Genomic DNA, 17,862 nt, shown 5'->3' with positions numbered 1-17,862 from the left:
ACTGTGACGACCCTACGTCTAAAGCCTCGATTCATTGTCAAGTCTCCGAGAATCGTCCCTCAGCAATGATCTCTCATCGTGGGTAAGAAAATGTTTTTGAATGTACTGCAACTCTTGTACCAATGTACATGACAAGTCATCGCGGACGCTCGGCTCCACTCCCGCCCAATGCCAGGGCTTCGATGAGCATCGTGAGATCACTTGCATACCAATCGCGAGGAAGACCCAAACATGCGAAAGGACACGCGTGTGTAGCACATTGATTGTCAATATGTCTCTTCTATCGTGTTGCTTGCATGGCCACGAAGCAGATGGAGGTAGCTCGTTAGCTGTTTCTTTGCGACCTGGTCTAGTTCTTACGGCCCTCCAGCTATCCGCGTCGTGCCGCAAACGAAGTCTGAGGACGAAAATCACTGCATCTGCAGCGAACAGGAGAGCTAACGTTCCAGATCTACGTAGCGCCATATTCTCTGCTTGTTCTTGCTCTTGTGTCTGGAAGCCCATGCAAGAAATGAGTCAGCTTCGCGCGCAACCCATGAACAGAGCTTCACGCGGCCAAGAAACTCACAGCCCAGATATTCTGCGCGCATCTGACAAAGAGGAGTACGCCGATCAGCGGTGTCCATTGAACTCGCAACAAACGCAATGAAGCCTCTCCAGTACAGATCAAACACCATCCAGCAGTGGCCTTGACTCTGGATTAGACTCTGCCTCTTTGTACTTCTCGCCGTAGCTTGACGTCCGGAGATGTATGTGCCACAGATAAGCTCCAGTGAAGACTCCGCCTCCGACGATGTTTCCCAGTGTCAGTGGTAACAAACACTTCCAGAAGTAGCCGGCCCAGCTCAACGGTGCGCCGAGAATGATGCCAACACTGGACAAGTACATGTACTCGACCGTGTGTGGAAAGCGAGCAGTAGCCGAGATCATGAATGGAAAATGCAAGAACAGAAGCTTGCTGATCCCATCTTGATTCTGCGTTCCCAGAAACATGGCCATGGTGACAAGCCAGCCACATGCGATCGCTCGTATGAAAATGACATGCCAGGGTAGATTGATGATGTCGTTCTCAATCTGTTCGACAATGGAAGTATGCCATGGCTCCTCGGCCAGAACTCTTGTGGCTTTGGTGAAGAGCCCCGCAAAGATCAGAGAGCCAGCGAGATTGCCCAGCCAGCTTGCAATAGCTCCATTCAAATACTGCAGTGGTCTGCCTCTGCGCTCCAATGCTGTCATCGCATACCACATTGGGTAGCCTGTGAAGAGCTCCGCGCCCACGAGGTATACGAGGACGAGACCGAAAGGGAAAGCGACTCCATGCAGCAGTCGCTCGATGCCCACGTTATCATCGGAGATAGCCCGAACACCTCCTCCTAGCAAGATAGAGAAGAGCCCACCTGAAGAGAGCAGAAGAGCTCCGTAGACATTTTGGATGAAGGTCTTGATCTGTGGCTCAGACAAATGTTCCAGTCCCGTTTGAAGCACGCGAATGCTTGCTTCTCGAGCCGAAAGAGCGCCAGTCGACATGTTATACGGATCCTGCGTCGAGTTCTGTTTGTTCGTGACGAAGACCAGGTCGAGAAAGAAGCATCGATAGCTTTTGTGCTACCGTGTCGGATGCATGTATCTGGTGATCAGGTGCTGGTTCCATGACGTCGCAGTGGCATACTCGATCTCGTCTTGCTCGATAGTTTCCTGCTGTTCGATCTCGACCATGGTAGCACATGGTCTTTCCAATGGCATACTTACCTCCGTACAGTGCTCCGGTCTCGTCTCACCACCCCGAGAGCACAGTGTTGTGGTCGGACTGATTTCCGGTCAAGCAGCGCTGTGGTGAGCGAGATCGGAAGCAGCGGGAGTGCGTGAAAACACTGCAGATGGACGCGCCTTCTTCGCACGACCGGTCGTTTGCGCACATGAGTCCACGCTGTGCTGGTCTCACAACTGCAAAGGCGAATCGGAGTCGCTGTCAGCTCAGCAAGTGTGCTACTGACAAAACAATGTTGCGAATACATGCTCTGTCAGCACCCCATGCTTCGTCGCTGGGCAAGCACGCGTCGGGCTGATACCCGCCATACCCGCTCGCTTTTCTCCTCAGCTTCCTCTCCCACCCTTGTACCACGACCATGTCTGCAAATGGCACGAATGGTGTCGCTACGAACATTGCTGCGGGCACAAAGCGGTCCTTGAGCCCCGAAGATGAAGAAAGTCACACCCCACCTGTCGGCAGACAGCGAAGTCGCGTCGCCTGCACGCCATGCAGACTGCGAAAGCGCAGGTGTGACGGAAAACTGCCTTGCGCTACTTGCGTTCGATATGAGTATCAATGCGAGTATGACCAGAAGGCGAAACGCCCTTCAATGCCGCACGACGCTGATGTTGCGGCGCCGCCGCCTCCCGTGCAAGAAATGGGACGCACTCCACCCAGCATAATCCAGCTCCAGAAGCATCCATTGACCGCTCCGGGAGCACGGTTCCATCACCGTGGCATTCTGGACCCCGTCAAAACTCGGTTTGTGAGGGCGAACTCTGCCATTGCCTTTCCCCGTATCCTTGGTATGGACCTGGAGTCGGAAAGTATACCTCGATTACACTCCTTCGCATGGCATCTTGGAATTCGAGCAGAACCTAATGAGCCTCCAACCAATGTCACAGAGCACATGACTTGGGCAGAATTCCAAACGTTAGCTGCCGCGTACTTCAAATTCGTCAAGCCACAATTTGGTCTGTTGGACGAGGCAGACTTCATGGAGCAGGTGGCTCCGAGATTCGCAGATCCGGCCGGAGTCAAAGACATCGACTGTGTCCTGCTCGGAGTCGCTGCCTTGGGCTCTTTCTTCTCTGCCACGCCTCATCCGAAAGAGGTGGCATTCATGTTCGACGCGCGCAGAGTTCTCGTGGAGCGGAGTGTGAGCAACTCGCCCACTCCGAACCATATAGCTGGCTGGATCCTCCGAACACTGTACCTTCGGCTTACTTCACGACCACACGGTGCTTGGATATCGAGTTGCATAACGATGCATCAAGTTGAGGCCGGCGGATTGCACAAGGAAATACAAACCATTGCGGTCGTCTATCCTCAAATCCCCACCAATGACCACAAGTTGGCAAAGAACAGGCGGAGGCTGTTCTGGGTCGCACGTGCGCTCAACACGATCCTCTCCTTCGAATATGGACGCACGAGGGTCAATTTCGATGTTGTGACTACCAAGAAGTTTGCGCCTGAGAACGGAAGTTATGCACATCAGTACGTGGAGCTGGCGGATCTCTTGCCGAATGACTTTGTGGATCGAGATCGTGAGCCGGATCCTCCTGCGGCTCTAGGGAAAGCTCTTGACAAGATTGAGGCCATGCAGACTGACTCTAGCTTCATATCGCTCCTCAAAGCTGATCTCTCGTTCGCCATCTATCGAAGATTGTGGTTGATGAGTCTGACTGACGCCAAAGATCGCGCCGACACGGTCATTGGCATTGGCAAAGCAGCACTGCCGGCTGCAGCGAAACTTCTAGCCACCAGGACCCCGTGGTGGAATGTCATTTGCACGCCGTTTCAATTGGTCTGCGTCGTCATTTCTGTCAGCACACCTCGAAGCCTTTCGCACATCCAAGAGATTATGAACCTGATGAACAACATTGCAGAAGTATATGACACGCACATGGTGCGAGAGGCATACACCCAAGCGACAGCTCTTATCAATATGGCCAAGAAGCGGAAGCAAAAAGAGCTTGATGCGCTCAACGCGATACCAGAGAACCCGCCTTTTCCTATCGACTATCCTTCGACAGGTGCCCATAGCACCCTTTCCGACGCTCCGAACATTGATTGGGCTATGGAGCTGCCGTTCGAGTGGGACATTTTCCTCAACCCGGAACTGGTGGTATCCAGTCAGCAACCGATGCCTCCTATCGACAATTCCTATGCAAGCCAGTTCAAGTTTCCACCGGCTCCATGAGATAAAATAGTCAATGGCAATTTCCGTGCTGCCCAGAAACGCGAGTTGTGTTGTGCCATGCAATACGGGTGGTACAACTCCGGAGTCCAGTGATAGTCCAGGCGCTCTACGGCCGGCGATTCGTTCAACTCGGAGAGGAACCTGTTTCAGCTGCCGACCCGAAACACCACTGCACTTATTCTCTTGGGTGCATAAAGAATGTAGATCGCTAAGTTTGCATGTACAGGTCGCAGCGAAAGTGGCGAATCAGAAGTCTACAATCAGACATCACCTTTCTTGATCGGCATACGTGCAGCTTGGCAACCTTTACGACCACTCCCAAAGGGTTCTGTGCTACCGCTCAGCTGCTTAGCTGCAAATGGCAGGACCACGAGAGTCCTTATCGTCAGCACGTGCAGCGGCTGTTCTATGCACGTTCGCAAGGCAATGCAGCGCTACACTCCAACCTGCCTAATACAGGTGATTGTCGCCAAGTGCTGACTTCGGACGTCGCCTTTGAACTGGTGCTACGTATAAAAGCTCCTTGATGTAACTTGAAAACTTGCGGCAGCTGGCATCACTTTCGCTTCGACACAGACTCAACAGCCAAGTTCACATCACAAAAGATGAAGTCCGTCTTCGTTGTCGCGCTGGCCGCCGGTGCCATTGCCGCCCCATCTCACTTCGAAGTTGTGAAGAGGGGCAACCTGCCAACTCCAGTCTCTGCTGCAACTGCCAGGTCGTACTTGAGCCAGATCCCAACAGAAGCCGAGAACAACAGCCCAGCATACAACCGCGATCTCTTCAACCACTGGATCACTATCTCCGGCCGATGCAACACCCGCGAGGAAGTGCTCAAGCGTGATGGATCTAATGTTGTGGTCGACAGCGAGTGCCGCGCGACTTCTGGATCATGGTACTCCGACTACGATGGTGCAACCTGGAGTCTTGCGTCTGATGTCGATATCGACCACGTTGTTCCACTCAGAGAGGCGTGGGTCTCTGGTGCTCGCAACTGGGACTCTGCAAAGCGACAGCAGTTCGCTAACGAGTGAGTCTCTGCGATCTCCTAGAATTTGGACTCGTTTGCTGATATATTGCAGTCTCACTCGTCCCCAGCTTTTGGCTGTGACCGATACTGTCAACCAAGGAAAGGGCGACCAAGATCCAGCTGAGTGGCTCCCAAGCAGAACTGCTTACCGATGCACATACGTTCGTGCCTGGACACAAGTCAAGCACTTCTACGGCTTGAGCATGGATAGCGCCGAGAAGTCGGCAGTCAGCAACATCTTGAACGGATGTTAGAGTTTCGATAGGAACAGCTCGAATTGAAAAGAATACGCCAATTTACGCAGATGTGTTTCCTTATGTGCTTTCCCATGCTGATGCTAATGTCATGCTAATCGTACAAACAAGGCCGTTTCATCGTCATCGATGCCTACACTACATTTTCACACACGCCCGAACAAAGGATCCTGGGACCTTCGCTAATTCGGTCAGACGTCCTCTCGCACTGCATCACAAGGCTCTCACAACCCCAACGGATTCTCCCCCGTCTGTTCCTTCCCTCCAATCCTCTCTCCACCAGGTAATTCCGCATCTGGTTCCCCATTATCGCGATCAGGCAAGTACTTCGGCTCCCCTTCTGCAATTCCCTCGTGCTGGGCCACACGTTGGACGCGTTCGAGAGCTTCGCCATGTGGGTTGCCGATTGCGCCAGTTACGTGGCCCAGAGGTTTGAGTGAGTAGTTTAGGACTTGGCCTAGGGGGTCGCCGACTGCGGAGAGGGGGCCTGTGGTTGGTGAGAAGGAGCTTAGTGGGGTGAGTGAGGAAGGGCAGTGACATGGGAAAGATATACCTTTTGTTTGAGTGCCGAGAGGTCCTTCGGGGGACATGTTTGGGACTTTGTTGAGGAGTTTATCCATGCCTTTGGTGTTTGAGGTGGTAGTGCCTTGTGGATTTCGTTGATCGGAAGATTCGCTATCCTTTGACTGCTTGCCCTGTTCGTGCTCGTTCTTCGACTCTTGCTCTGAGCTTCTATTCTCTGTCTCGGCCTCGCTCATTCTTGTATTCTTCTCCAGCAGTATATACTACTTGAGACGTGGTTATATGCCAAAGTCAAGGAAATCACAGTCACACGAAATTAATACATTTCCCTGTTCAAGTTGCAGCACACAACCCACAGAAAAGTGTCGACGATGACGAAGTTTGGGTGGAGGGATCGGCCACCTTGTGACTAGTTGGTACGTGGTGGAGCAGGGGGGAGAATGCAAGAATCTCTCCGGTTGGTACGACTCGGAGAGTGCGTGTGAAGCACACGATGTACGCGCGAGGAAAACATGGCTCGGATGATGTTTTTGTACGAAGTCGCTGAGTGTGTGATCGTTGCCTGTCACCAAATGGTGGTGGACGGCCTTGGCAAGAGAGAGGGTGTTTCCCACTGGTTTTGCAAGTGCGATGGAGCGCGAGCTGAACTTGATTTTGGAACTGTCACCTACACTCTACCTTTGGACACAGATCACCGCTACACAAGCTCAATGGCCCATAAGAAGAAGGTCAGCCTGGGGGCGTCCAGTGCGCAACTGCCCAGCCTTTTCGGCACCAGATTCTCGTCGCAATCTGCTTGTCGCAGGCATCCACGACTGTGTACGTGTGTCTTCTGGCCGCCACTGTAGGCACGCACTCCTGCGGAAATACACGCCATTCTTCTGTCGAGCGGACCCGTGGACGCACTGCTAGAAACACTTTGAGATCAATATGCCGCCGGCAGAGTCGATCGCTTCACGCTCTGGCATGGCCTCGAGATCTGCGTGACCCGCAGCGGCGCAGCCAGTCTCTCCATTCCCAAGCCTCCTTGTTGGACGGATAGACCTTTTGGCCAGGGCCTCGGTGATGAGCGTCCACGAAGTCATGAGAAATTCGAAATCACAGATCACGAGCTTGGCTGGAGACCGGTGGATTTGCATCGTCTACCGAGCGACCTAAGATCCGAGGAATTGAGGTCTGTGGACCAGTCTCTGGTCTTTGTTACTATGATGATTCGATTTCTCTGGGATCTGGTCTTGGGAGCAAGAGTAGGCGGGTCACGATGGCCGTCTGGGATAGATGGCTACAAGGTAAGACGCACAAGGCGCAATATAGCCCAGAAATGGACTAGAAGTGCCATTTCCAGAGCGCCAACTGCCACAAACCGGCGAGCTACACCTCGTTACAGCCTCGTGGCTTCTTGGTATCTCCTTTCTAGCACACCGAGTCTATACGAGGCTTGGCCATGACTACCGGATCGACACACTACCGTGGAGACAAAGCTTAACGCCACCGTATATCGCTGTGCAGACTGCGAGACCGACACTCGCAGTGGACTACGGCGCACGAGTCTGGCATTGCATTTGAGGCAGAGGTTGAAATTTCCTGGACCCAGAAGGAAGCCTGAAGAACCCAGAAGCCATCAGTGCGAATCATGCCGTTGTCGTCTTCACGTTATGCTTTTCGACCAGCGAGCGTGGCATACATTGGCAAACTTATTATCAACCGTCGACTACAATAGGCCCGAAGCGCTTGTATCTTGACTTTGCACTTACTCGAGCAGCATACGTTTAGACTCGAGCCTCCTGGGGCACAAGACCACGGCTTGCAGAATGCACTACCTGTGGTCGACCTGCCCTACTTGAATCAACAGCGCCTGTCCCGCGGAGTGAGCGACAGTATCGCGATCAACGGGACACACAGAGAATCATATAAGGGCTCTGGTACTGCGCGGGATGTATTTTGGGCCACAGCACTCCTCAAGTGCTTTTGCTGCACCTCGTCCAACTTCCAACTATTCCTTATCCTTTCTTTATTTCATTTAACCCATTCTTCATTATGCTTCTAACCAGACTTCTGCCCTTCGCGGCACTGCTTATAACAGGACAATGTCAGATGGGCGACGTTCCAGATAATGAGGACTACGCAATGCAGAAGACCACTCCGGATGCGCCCAAGCCAAAGGTTCTTATGGGATGCTATCAGGAGACTGCACGTGGTCGGTCGCTGGGTACATACGCACCTCTGAACCAAGCCCAGATGTCTCCGCAGCGGTGCGAGACTCACTGCAAGCAATACAATTCGCAGATGTTCGGCGTCAGCCGTACTTGGTGCTTTTGCGGCGATACGCTTGGAACAGGAACCAAAGGTGCTCCGCTCAGTCAATGTAACATACCATGTGCGGGAGACAGCGAGGAATTCTGCGGCGCGACACTTCGTGTCAACATCTATGGCCCAGAAGAGCTTTTGACTGAACCTCTTGTGCCCAGCACTGCGAAGCCAGCAGGCTGCTGGCAGGAACCAACGGGCGCGAACCGAAAGGCGCTCAACGACTATCCCAGTCTTTCAAATGCCGGCATGACAGTCCAGATGTGCCAGGACCACTGCTCTGCATACCAAGCTCACCTGTTCGGGGTGGAGAATGGCAGAGAATGCTACTGTGGTATGACGACCAAGAACAATCCGACCCGCAAGCCCAACACCGCGTGCAATCGGCCTTGCGTGGGCAACGATGGCAAGTTCTGCGGTGCAACCAACCACTTCAATCTCTATGAGCTGGACTTCTCACAATACAAGAGCATCGGACAATGGGGGGACCTCATTCAATTTCCTGTCATCCCAGTGGCAATTGCTCTCATGCCCGAGAGCGGTAACCTCCTCGCTTGGTCTGCGGGCTGGGCGAACAGGTGGACCTTTGCAGGTAACGGCAGAACTCATAGCGCGATTTATGACGCGAAGTCCAAGACGGTCAGCGAGCAAATTGTCACCAATACTCAACACGACATGTTCTGCCCTGGGATTACCATGAACTCGAATGGCAAGATCATTGTCACAGGCGGCTCCACCCACCAGAAGACTAGCATCTTCGATACGATTGGCAACACTTGGTCCAGAGCCGCCGATATGGCCATTCCTCGCGCCTATCAATCCTCGACCCTCACTTCCGACGGCCTGGTCTTCTCCATCGGTGGCGACTTCCGCGGTGCCGGTGCGAAAAATGGAGAAGTCTATAATCCTGTGAACAACACTGCTCGTGCCCTACCAGGCGCCCCCGTTGCACCTATGCTCATGGCCACCGGTCGTGGCTCCTTCCGCGCAGACTCTCATGCTTGGCTGTTCGGCTGGAAAGATGGCAGTGTCTTCCAAGCCGGTCCTTCGCGGGCGATGAACTGGTACGGAACGCGTGGAACCGGTTCGTATAAAGGTGTTGGCAATCGTGGCAGTGATCCGGACAGCATGTGCGGAGTGTTCGTCATGTACGACGCCACTCAAGGCAAGATCCTGACACTCGGAGGAAGTCCCACGTATGATGGTTCGCCGTCGACAAGCAGCGCCCACATCATCACGATTGGAGAGCCCAATCAGCCTGTAAATGTGGAGAGAATTCAGGACGGCGCTTACAGACGTGGATATGCGAACGGCGTTGTGCTGCCTGATGGTAAAGTCTTCATCGTCGGTGGACAGACGCAGACACTGCTCTTCTCTGACTCGAATCCTGTTCTATTCCCTGAGATCTTCGATCCGGCAACCAAGTCTTTCTCGAAGCTGAGGGCACACATGATCCCGAGAAACTACCATTCGACTGCTATCCTCATGCCTGATGCGACTGTCTTCTCTGGCGGAGGTGGTTTGTGCAATGGATGCTCGGCTAACCACTTCGACGGACAAATGTTCAGCCCTCCTTACCTGTTCGAAGCGGACGGTATCACACTGGCGAAGCGTCCGAGCATCTCTTCTGTCAATGGAGCCGGCAACGTGGCGAAGGTTCCTCTTGGTGGCAGCTTGGACATTCAGATGGAAGGCGCCGGCAGCTACAGCTTCTCACTGATCAGAATGGGAAGTTCGACACACGCTGTCAATACCGATCAGAGACGCATCCCGCTGCAGGCTACTGGAAGCGAGAACAGATATCAGGCGAGCATTCCAAAGGATGCAGGTGTCGCGCTCCCAGGTTACTGGATGCTCTTTGCTGTCGATGGCAACGGAGTTCCAAGTGTGGCCAAGACCGTGCATATTGCGTTGCCATAGGTGGTGACATAGCCATGGGTACGGAGCCTTTTATGGCTCACTGCAGAAGCTATGCTGAGAACGCCGATGGTACGCTGCGAAGACCGAAGATACAAGCTGGTCGTCTCGACTAATCACTTGTCTGCAAATGCTCCAAATCGATGTCCGACGGATCTAGCATGGGTAATATGTCTTCGTGCTCCGCGATCGCCGAAGGTCGTGCGGAGGTACACATGACAAGCATGCAAGGCCACTCCCGATCTCCTGTCTGGATCAGATCTTTTCATACCATTTCTTTCTGCACATCGAATTCAGTACGAATTGCGATTTCCATTCACTCCAATAACAGCATCGCGGCCGAAATAGGCGCAAAAAAAATGTAGCAATTGGCCGCACTTTTCCTCGTAAATCGCCTCCGTAGAAGCGAAAATTCACGACTCGACAACAGACTGTCAGTTCCAGTCAGCCAGTCACTTGTGGGGATGGTGTACATTGCGGAGAACCCAGCAGAAGCACCAGGATTTGCTTGCTCGTTCACATGCGGTCGAAGATCTGTAGCCATGGATATCAGTGAAGTCGCGGCTACGGACCAGCCTGTGCGACGGCCCGACAACGTGCCATAGCCGCATTTGCCGCGTAACGACACCATGGCGAACTGTCTCGCCACATATCGTAGCCGGGAATAACACTTTTCTGATGCACTGGTTCCTGGATATAAAGTCGGGTTGGACGCGAGAGTGAACGAAGCGATGTCGAGGATTCCGCTGACGATGCAGGAGACAGAGATGTGCATGCCGTTTGGAGCTCAAGAACTCATCATGAAAGAACATATCCAGGCGAAAGACCCGAGAATTAATGGCTTTGAGGGAACACGAAGATGGTCCTTAGGTTCATAAAGAAATGACCAAGTTCGAGCACACTTTCACATGCAATGAGGCTCTGCTGGAGAGTTGTGCAAACTATTTAAGCAACGTCGATCTATTCACAAGCTCGATATGTTTCGGTTACACATGCTGCTTTGCTATTTCCTGCGCTGTATTTATCGTAACTCGCCTACAACATCAGCATATTCCCTGGCGAATGCGACAGCATCAAGATCGTAAGCACGTCAGTACTCCATCGCCTCCATGCCCTCCACCACACAGGCAGCATCGCTGCTGTCCAGACCATCGGCAGCCGACGAGATGGTGGTAATAAGGTTCAGCCCAGCATGGGTAAACTTTCCACACGCGTTCGGCAAAGGTCAAACTAGGCCGCATTCAATGGCGAAAGTGTGCTTCAAGATGCGGGGATGTTTTAGTGGGGTCTGGAGCAACGCGTTGGACGAAAGGCCATGCACAGTATAAGGACCTCATGCCAGCCACGAGCGAGCTCAAGTGTGCTTGACCTCACCCCGTACACCCACTCTTGACGACTACAGCATCACCTTCGTCATGGCCGTAACAGGCGGCCTCGCTGGCCTGGTTGTTGGCTCAGCCAGCTACTGGTTGTACTTCCATCGAGTTGAAGTTCACATGTATGGTCTGCGAATACTCAACACGATCTTGGGATCCAGTATCGTCCTCGCAGTCACCTTGGCCAAAGCATACTCCTACAGTGTGTCTGACGCTATTTCGACCACCTTCACTTTGACCACTGCTTTCCTTGTGGGAGTCTTTGCCAACTGCCTCTACTTCCGACTCTTCCTCAATCCACTGAACAAGTTTCCCGGCCCATTCCCTGCTAGAATCACAAGCATGTGGTGGCCGACACAATTGGGCAACTCAGATGGATACTACTGGCTGCAGAATCAGCACAAGAAGCACGGCAAGATTGTGCGAGTCGGTTCCAATGACATTTCCGTCACCGATCCTGATATCATGGAAATGGCGTACGGGCCCAAGTCTCGAGTGACCAAGGCGAATTGGTATGACAATGATTACCCACTCACATCAATGCACACGACTCGCGACAAGGGTCTTCACGATCGACGACGACGCGTATGGGCACCAGCATTTTCCGACAAGGCACTTCGCGACTACGAGATTGAGATTCAGAAATTCAACGACAAGCTCGTGCAGAAGCTCGCCGAGCACAACGGTGGCCCAGCAAATGTCACAAAATGGTTCAACCTATTTTCCTTCGACGCAATGGGATTGTTGGCATTCGGAAGAGACTATGGCATGCTGGACAAGGGCGAGAAGCCTCACGAACTGGAAATGCTAGACGAGGGAATGCAACCTTTGGCATTCCGTCTTCCTGCTTGGTTCTTCCGCATCCTTACAGCCATTCCTGGTCTGTCAGCTGGATACCAGAAATTCGTCAACTTCTGTATCAGCGAGCTGACATGGCGTGTCAAGAACGAAGGCAAGACGAAGCGGGAGAATGATATCATGGGCTGGTTGTTGAAAGCATACAAAGGCGTCAAGAATCCTGAGAAGGATACTATGTTGCAAGCCGATGCTCGATTGATCATTGTTGCTGGAAGTGATACCACTGCAGGCACTCTCACCTGCTTGCACTATTATATCGCCAAAGACAAGGAAGTTCAGAGGAAGTTGCGCGAGGAACTGGATCCTTTGATGCAAGGCGACTGGTCCGAGGCGAACATTCGAGGAGCGAACTATCTCAACGGCTGCATCAACGAGGCTCTCCGCTTGCACCCTCCTGTCCCATCTGGATTGAACCGTCTCACACCACCAGAGGGTCTTACAGTCAACGGCGTGTACATCCCCGGCAACGTCACCTTTTTCACACCACAATATGTCATGGGACGAGGTAAGCTCTCCTATCCCGTTACCATCCCCTTCCAAAACTGCCAACTAACTGTTATCCTCTTCCCACAGACTCCTCCATCTACGCCGAACCCGACTCCTTCATCCCCGAACGCTGGTACAGCCAAGAAGAAAAGATCAAGCACAAAGACGCTTTCGCACCTTTCAGCATGGGACCGATGGGCTGCATTGGAAAGAATCTGGCAATGATGGAACTCCGTACTTTGACTGCGAAATTGGTTACAAGATTTGATATGAAATTGGCGCCGCATGAGGATGGATCGAGATTGATGACCAAGACGAAGGATCATTTTACTGTTGATCTGGGGGATGTGGAGATTTGTTTTGATGAGAGGAGGAGGTGAGGGAAGACGGAGAGAGGGGCACTTTTATGAGTTGATGAAGGATGAATGGCGTGCGGTCACTTCTTTCGATCATAGGATGCTACTGCTGCTCCCGAGACTGTATAGTGGAGTTCATCATGATGACTGATGTACATAACTTGAACAATCTGACTTGCATGCAAGTTGTTACCACGAATGCAAAGCCGCCAGAGAAGAGGCATCTTCTCTCATATATTTACATATCAATTTGTACACGTGCACAACGTTGTGCATCAGAAGGCACTTCTACCGACTTTTCTTCTCATACTGCTCCGCTCGTCGCTTGAATTCGGCCCTCTGCGCATCCGCTTTTTGCTGTGCATCCTTTGCCGTGGCCTGCCTTTGCTTCAACTTATCCGCCAGTACTTGCCCTTGCTTGAACCCCTCCTTCGCTCGTGCAAATACGCCCTTGGGTGGCGGGTTAGGTTGTACCATATCTATCTTATCGACCAGTTTGGTATCAATTGTCGTTGTTGAGCCCGTAGTCCGCACATTGGGAGATTGGTATTGCGGTCTCATGTACGCAGAATTTTTGCCGCCGGAATGTGGAGAGGTTGGAGCACTTTTCGCTGGCTCAAATTGTTTCATCATTGATTCGAGGATGTTGGGGCCGGCCTCGCCAGGCTTGGGTTTGTAAAGTGGTGCAAGGCCAAAGTACTCTCGCACAGCTGGTCGTTGGAGGAGCAGAGATTGCGGAATACCGATTACACCTGATCCGCAGAACCACAGAGCTACGGCGCCAGGTTGGAAGGCGGTGACGGCAAAGATGATGGTCGGCATTCCCCACATCATGAACTTCTTGAAGCCAGGTGGCATGGTCGCGGTACCGGCTTCGCCTCCTAGGCGGATGATGGTATGCATCGTGGCCGCCATGATAAGTGGCAGAAGCAGATAGCCGTCGGTGATGGTGAGATCTTGTAGCCAGAGCAGGCCGCCGTCCTTGAAGCCGGGTACCGGGAAGGTTGCGAGGTAATGCATCAGCCTGTAACCACAAAATCCCAGCACACCTTGCAATAAGATGGGTGTGAACATTGTGACATTGCTGATACCAGCGCGTTTTTTGATCGCGCCCATCTGCTGATAGGCTTGCAAGGCACCTGCTGTGTTGCCTCTTCGCTGCTCCTCCATCACCTTCTCGTTGAATGGCTTGAGTACCGGAGCCAGAGCTGTTGAGCGTGCTTGCATATCGGACATCTTGAGGAAAAACGGCGCCAGAGCAATGCGTAGAGAGGCGGCAGTGAAGAGAATGGAAGCCCACCAAGGCAAGCCCAGCCAGACGTGAGCGTGTTCAAGAGTCCATTGGATCATGGATGTTGGGCCATAGCCGTAATCGACGCCAATGGAGTGCAGATAGCCAATCTGCTCGGGTATCGAATTGGGGTCGACAGCAGCGGCCGCGGAGACGTCGTCTAATGTGATGGTATCGATGTTGGAGATGGAGGATGTCGTTTCGTGGACGGGAGGTGGTGTCCCGGCGGGAGGTGGTGGCTGTGTTGAGGCATAGCGGAACGCGGCGACGGACGGGATGGCTACTCGTGAGGTACGGGCAATGGGTATCGTTGTGCGCGATGAGGGAGAAGAGGTGGAAGATGCGATTCGGAGACTCGTGGGTCGTATACTGGTTGATGAGAGCTGGAGCACGTGTCAGTTGTCGCATGGCAGTTCCGCGAGATGGGACGAGTGTACATTTCGACACTGTGACTGATGTATTCGAGGCAGCTTCCCTCGAAGGGCGTGCAATCCCCTACTGGGCATCATGATGGGCGGTGTTGCGGTGATCAACTGGCGATGGCCGACATTTTTGTCGGGGGTCTACTCCACAAACCCGCTAACGTGCAGCTTGCACATGACACGTGCATAAGTGCATGCATGCATAAATTGCATATTCATTTACTGCGCATCAAATTGTCTTCATCACGAACGTTTCTGTCTCTACGATCTCGTCTGCAGTCGTCTGGCCTCCTCTACGACAGTAGCAGAAACCTCATCCTCGAGCCCAGAACCACTAGCACTCCAGCCCAAAACCTGCTGTGCCTTCTTGCTCAAAGTCCTCGCATTCGTTCCCACAATAGCTGAAGCATGTGGCGACAGACCATCTGCTTCTGCAGCCGTGATTTTCTCAATCTGCGAGTCCGAGAACAGCCCTTCCTTTTGCGCAGCGTCTGAGATCAGCCTCGCGATTTGGCCAAAACTGATGCCTGGATTTGAGCGAGCGAAAAACATTCCATTCGGCCCCCATGCTTGGTCATCAGTGGCCTGAGAGACAGCATTCTCTACGAGCTTGAGCAACATGGAGCTCAGATCGGAGATGTGTATGTTGCTCCAGATGTTCTCGCCGGCACCAATCTGTACCGCGTGCTTTTTCTCAAGAGCTATCCGTGCCAGTTCCGGCACCTGAATACTGCGCTGATTGATCGGGCCACGGCCTCGGCCGTAGATCAAAGATGGTATAACCAGAGCACTTTTGACCGAAGATGATCGCTCCGCAAAGTCTAAGAACTGGTTGTCTACGAGTCGATTCTCGTGCTTGCGGATGATCTGACGGAGCTCTTCCTGATCGCTGAGGTCGTCGTATTGGTGAGGTGAAGCGTCGCCAAAGTTACCAGATTTGATCTCGTCTTGGGAAACCATTGTAGCTCCAGAGATTTGAATGAAGTGGGCTATCATGGCACAGTCAGTCTCGGATGTGGACCAAGAAAGGTGATCTGCACCCACCAAGTTTCCTCTTCGAAGCACCACTGTGCAGAGCCTTGAAGCCTGCTAGGTGATTCGTAGCTGCGAGATCTGCAAACATTTATTTTGCTTAGTTTTGTTTCCACGCTTGGCTTCGTTGATTGATACTCACTCAAGACAACATCGGCCTCAGCAGCTGCTGCTGCTAATCTCTCCCCATCGTCCAGGTCTCCCTCCACAATCTCGACACTGGGGTACGATTTCCTGATCCTCGAGATGGTCTCCTCACGACGAACAAGCACGGAAACGGCATATTCAGAATGCGCCTGGGAGATTGTGTACAGGAAATCCCCACCAATGTAGCCTGTGGCTCCGGTTCTGTTGTGAGAGGCAATGTTAGTGGAAGGAAGGCACGCAACTCGCGCTAGAAAAGCACGAAAGTACGCACATGAACAGTTTGACCATGATGGCACTTCAGTCGGAAAGCAGGTAGTCTTGTCTCGTAAGTGAAGAATGATCACTGCCAGTGCGTTCGTTGATCTATTGCAGCGTGAAGCGTCGCGTCTTGTAGGCAGCGTTCACCTCTCAAGGGCCTCGGATGACCGTTCGAAGTTTGTAAGCTTTGAAATGCGATGACCAAGCCATGGCTGTCGTTGGGATATCGCAATCGCTGATAGTAGTAATGTTGCCAAATTTTCAGAAGGTCAAGCCGTAGAGGAAGGCGCAATCCCCAAGTCGGGAAAGCGACCACGACGAGCCAAGACGACTGCTGACTGTTCCAAAGACCGCGCTTTGCAGCCATCCTGCAACACAACGACGATAGTTCCACAGAAATTATGACATCTCGTGCAACATGTCGTTGGCGCAGATAGAGGTCCCTGGCTTGACAGTCAACTTTCTGTCGAAGAGCTGCAAGACTCTCATTGCAAATCTCTCCATCCTCTCTCTCCTGTCCAGTAATGCTTGTAAGCCTCCAAAATTCATCCTTCAGCCTTGTCTCAGCCTTGCTGCGTCGCGAGACTTCATCAGCGATTGGCGGACCTGCTATCATGGCTTTGTGAACTTCCGCACTCTGTGATGCTCGTTGAGCGCCCAAAGGTAGAAAGCGATGCGCAATGAAATTGCAACACCCCTTTTCCGCACTATTCTGAACACATGTAGCCTTTGACTCCAGTCCACCAATGTCGGGCAACGAACAAATCGACCAATTTTCTACTATCGCACACAACAATGTTCAGACTGCTGCAGTCCATATTCTGCTTCGTTGGGAGTTTCCACCTGGCCGTCGCGACATGCTACCGCGCAGACGGCGTGACGACCGTCGAAGACATACCGTGCGACACTTCGACTGGCACTTCAGCTTGCTGTGGCGCGGATGACTATTGTCTCGAGAATGGCCTGTGTCTTAACTCTGGAATGCTGGTCCGGGGCTCCTGTACGGATCCTAAGTGGGGAGCGCCGTGCAACAAAATCTGTCCTGACAACGACCCGAATAGCTTCTTGAGATTACACACCTGCGGTGGTCAGTGAGTTGCAACAGTGGGGATTGCTCAAACACTGTCGCTCTTCAGGGCGGGCGACAGATTGTGTTGAGGAAAGAACAGTTGGCCGGGCTAGGTCTCACCAAGGCCATCACGCTCGCAGTAACAGATACTGTACCAGCGACAGCTTGTACTGCCACAGTGACATCAAGTTTCCGGGTTTCCACGGTAAGAAGATCTGCCATTCAATCAGACGAAAGGTGCTGACAGACGCTTTTGGTGACCTACCCGGCTTCGTCCACAACCTCGGCGTCCCCAGGCAATGACACTACTCTCTCAGATGTCGCGGCGCCACCTGACAGGAACGATACTTCGTCGAACGTCGGAGCAATAGCAGGAGGTAGTGTCGGGGGTCTGGCTGCTATAGCCGTTCTCATTGGGGCTGTCATACTGTTCCAGCGTCAGCGTACAGGGAAAGACGCGCTACCGGAAATAAGTGAAGAGCAGACGGTACCCAAAGACGCCGGACTTGTTACCTGATCTGAGGACCCGATACTTGATGTGCGAGAACAGAAATAGTTAGCAGTATTCAACACGCGACACATCT

At 52.7% G+C, this 17,862-nt stretch overlaps 8 protein-coding genes across 8 annotated transcripts; 4 read left to right on the top strand and 4 right to left on the bottom strand.

Annotated features, from left to right (window-relative positions):
* Positions 1–666: 666 nt before the first annotated feature.
* On the bottom strand, positions 667–1,527 carry RHO25_010352 (uncharacterized protein; the record flags this gene model as incomplete). Its single annotated transcript, XM_023602733.2, has 1 exon — positions 667–1,527. One exon carries the CDS (start codon positions 1,525–1,527, stop codon positions 667–669), a length of 861 nt encoding a protein of 286 aa, XP_023451172.1.
* A 599-nt stretch (positions 1,528–2,126) lies between these two features.
* On the top strand, positions 2,127–3,953 carry RHO25_010351 (uncharacterized protein; the record flags this gene model as incomplete). The annotated part of the gene is made up of 1 exon (XM_023602734.2): positions 2,127–3,953. The coding sequence occupies one exon, from the start codon at positions 2,127–2,129 to the stop codon at positions 3,951–3,953; it is 1,827 nt and encodes a 608-aa protein (XP_023451173.1).
* Positions 3,954–4,558: 605 nt separating this feature from the next.
* RHO25_010350 (uncharacterized protein) lies at positions 4,559–5,237 on the top strand (the record flags this gene model as incomplete). The annotated part of the gene is made up of 2 exons (XM_023602735.1): positions 4,559–4,983; positions 5,036–5,237. 2 exons carry the CDS (start codon positions 4,559–4,561, stop codon positions 5,235–5,237), a joined length of 627 nt encoding a protein of 208 aa, XP_023451322.1.
* Positions 5,238–5,461: 224 nt separating this feature from the next.
* On the bottom strand, positions 5,462–5,995 carry RHO25_010349 (uncharacterized protein; the record flags this gene model as incomplete). Its single annotated transcript, XM_023602736.2, has 2 exons — positions 5,462–5,724; positions 5,791–5,995. The coding sequence occupies 2 exons, from the start codon at positions 5,993–5,995 to the stop codon at positions 5,462–5,464; spliced, it is 468 nt and encodes a 155-aa protein (XP_023451174.1).
* A 1,801-nt stretch (positions 5,996–7,796) lies between these two features.
* RHO25_010348 (uncharacterized protein) lies at positions 7,797–9,986 on the top strand (the record flags this gene model as incomplete). The annotated part of the gene is made up of 1 exon (XM_023602737.2): positions 7,797–9,986. One exon carries the CDS (start codon positions 7,797–7,799, stop codon positions 9,984–9,986), a length of 2,190 nt encoding a protein of 729 aa, XP_023450708.2.
* A 1,412-nt stretch (positions 9,987–11,398) lies between these two features.
* RHO25_010347 (uncharacterized protein) lies at positions 11,399–13,083 on the top strand (the record flags this gene model as incomplete). The annotated part of the gene is made up of 2 exons (XM_023602738.1): positions 11,399–12,722; positions 12,791–13,083. The coding sequence occupies 2 exons, from the start codon at positions 11,399–11,401 to the stop codon at positions 13,081–13,083; spliced, it is 1,617 nt and encodes a 538-aa protein (XP_023451175.1).
* A 264-nt stretch (positions 13,084–13,347) lies between these two features.
* RHO25_010346 (uncharacterized protein) lies at positions 13,348–14,859 on the bottom strand (the record flags this gene model as incomplete). Its single annotated transcript, XM_023602739.2, has 2 exons — positions 13,348–14,733; positions 14,788–14,859. The coding sequence occupies 2 exons, from the start codon at positions 14,857–14,859 to the stop codon at positions 13,348–13,350; spliced, it is 1,458 nt and encodes a 485-aa protein (XP_023451176.1).
* Positions 14,860–15,033: 174 nt separating this feature from the next.
* On the bottom strand, positions 15,034–16,239 carry RHO25_010345 (uncharacterized protein; the record flags this gene model as incomplete). The annotated part of the gene is made up of 4 exons (XM_023602740.1): positions 15,034–15,761; positions 15,817–15,885; positions 15,947–16,152; positions 16,223–16,239. The coding sequence occupies 4 exons, from the start codon at positions 16,237–16,239 to the stop codon at positions 15,034–15,036; spliced, it is 1,020 nt and encodes a 339-aa protein (XP_023451155.1).
* Between the last annotated feature and the right edge of the window lie 1,623 nt (positions 16,240–17,862).

This window comes from Cercospora beticola, chromosome 7 (assembly GCF_033473495.1).
Source record: "Cercospora beticola chromosome 7, complete sequence".
Classification (NCBI taxonomy): domain Eukaryota; kingdom Fungi; phylum Ascomycota; class Dothideomycetes; order Mycosphaerellales; family Mycosphaerellaceae; genus Cercospora; species Cercospora beticola.
This window is presented reverse-complemented; position numbering and strand designations above follow the sequence as displayed.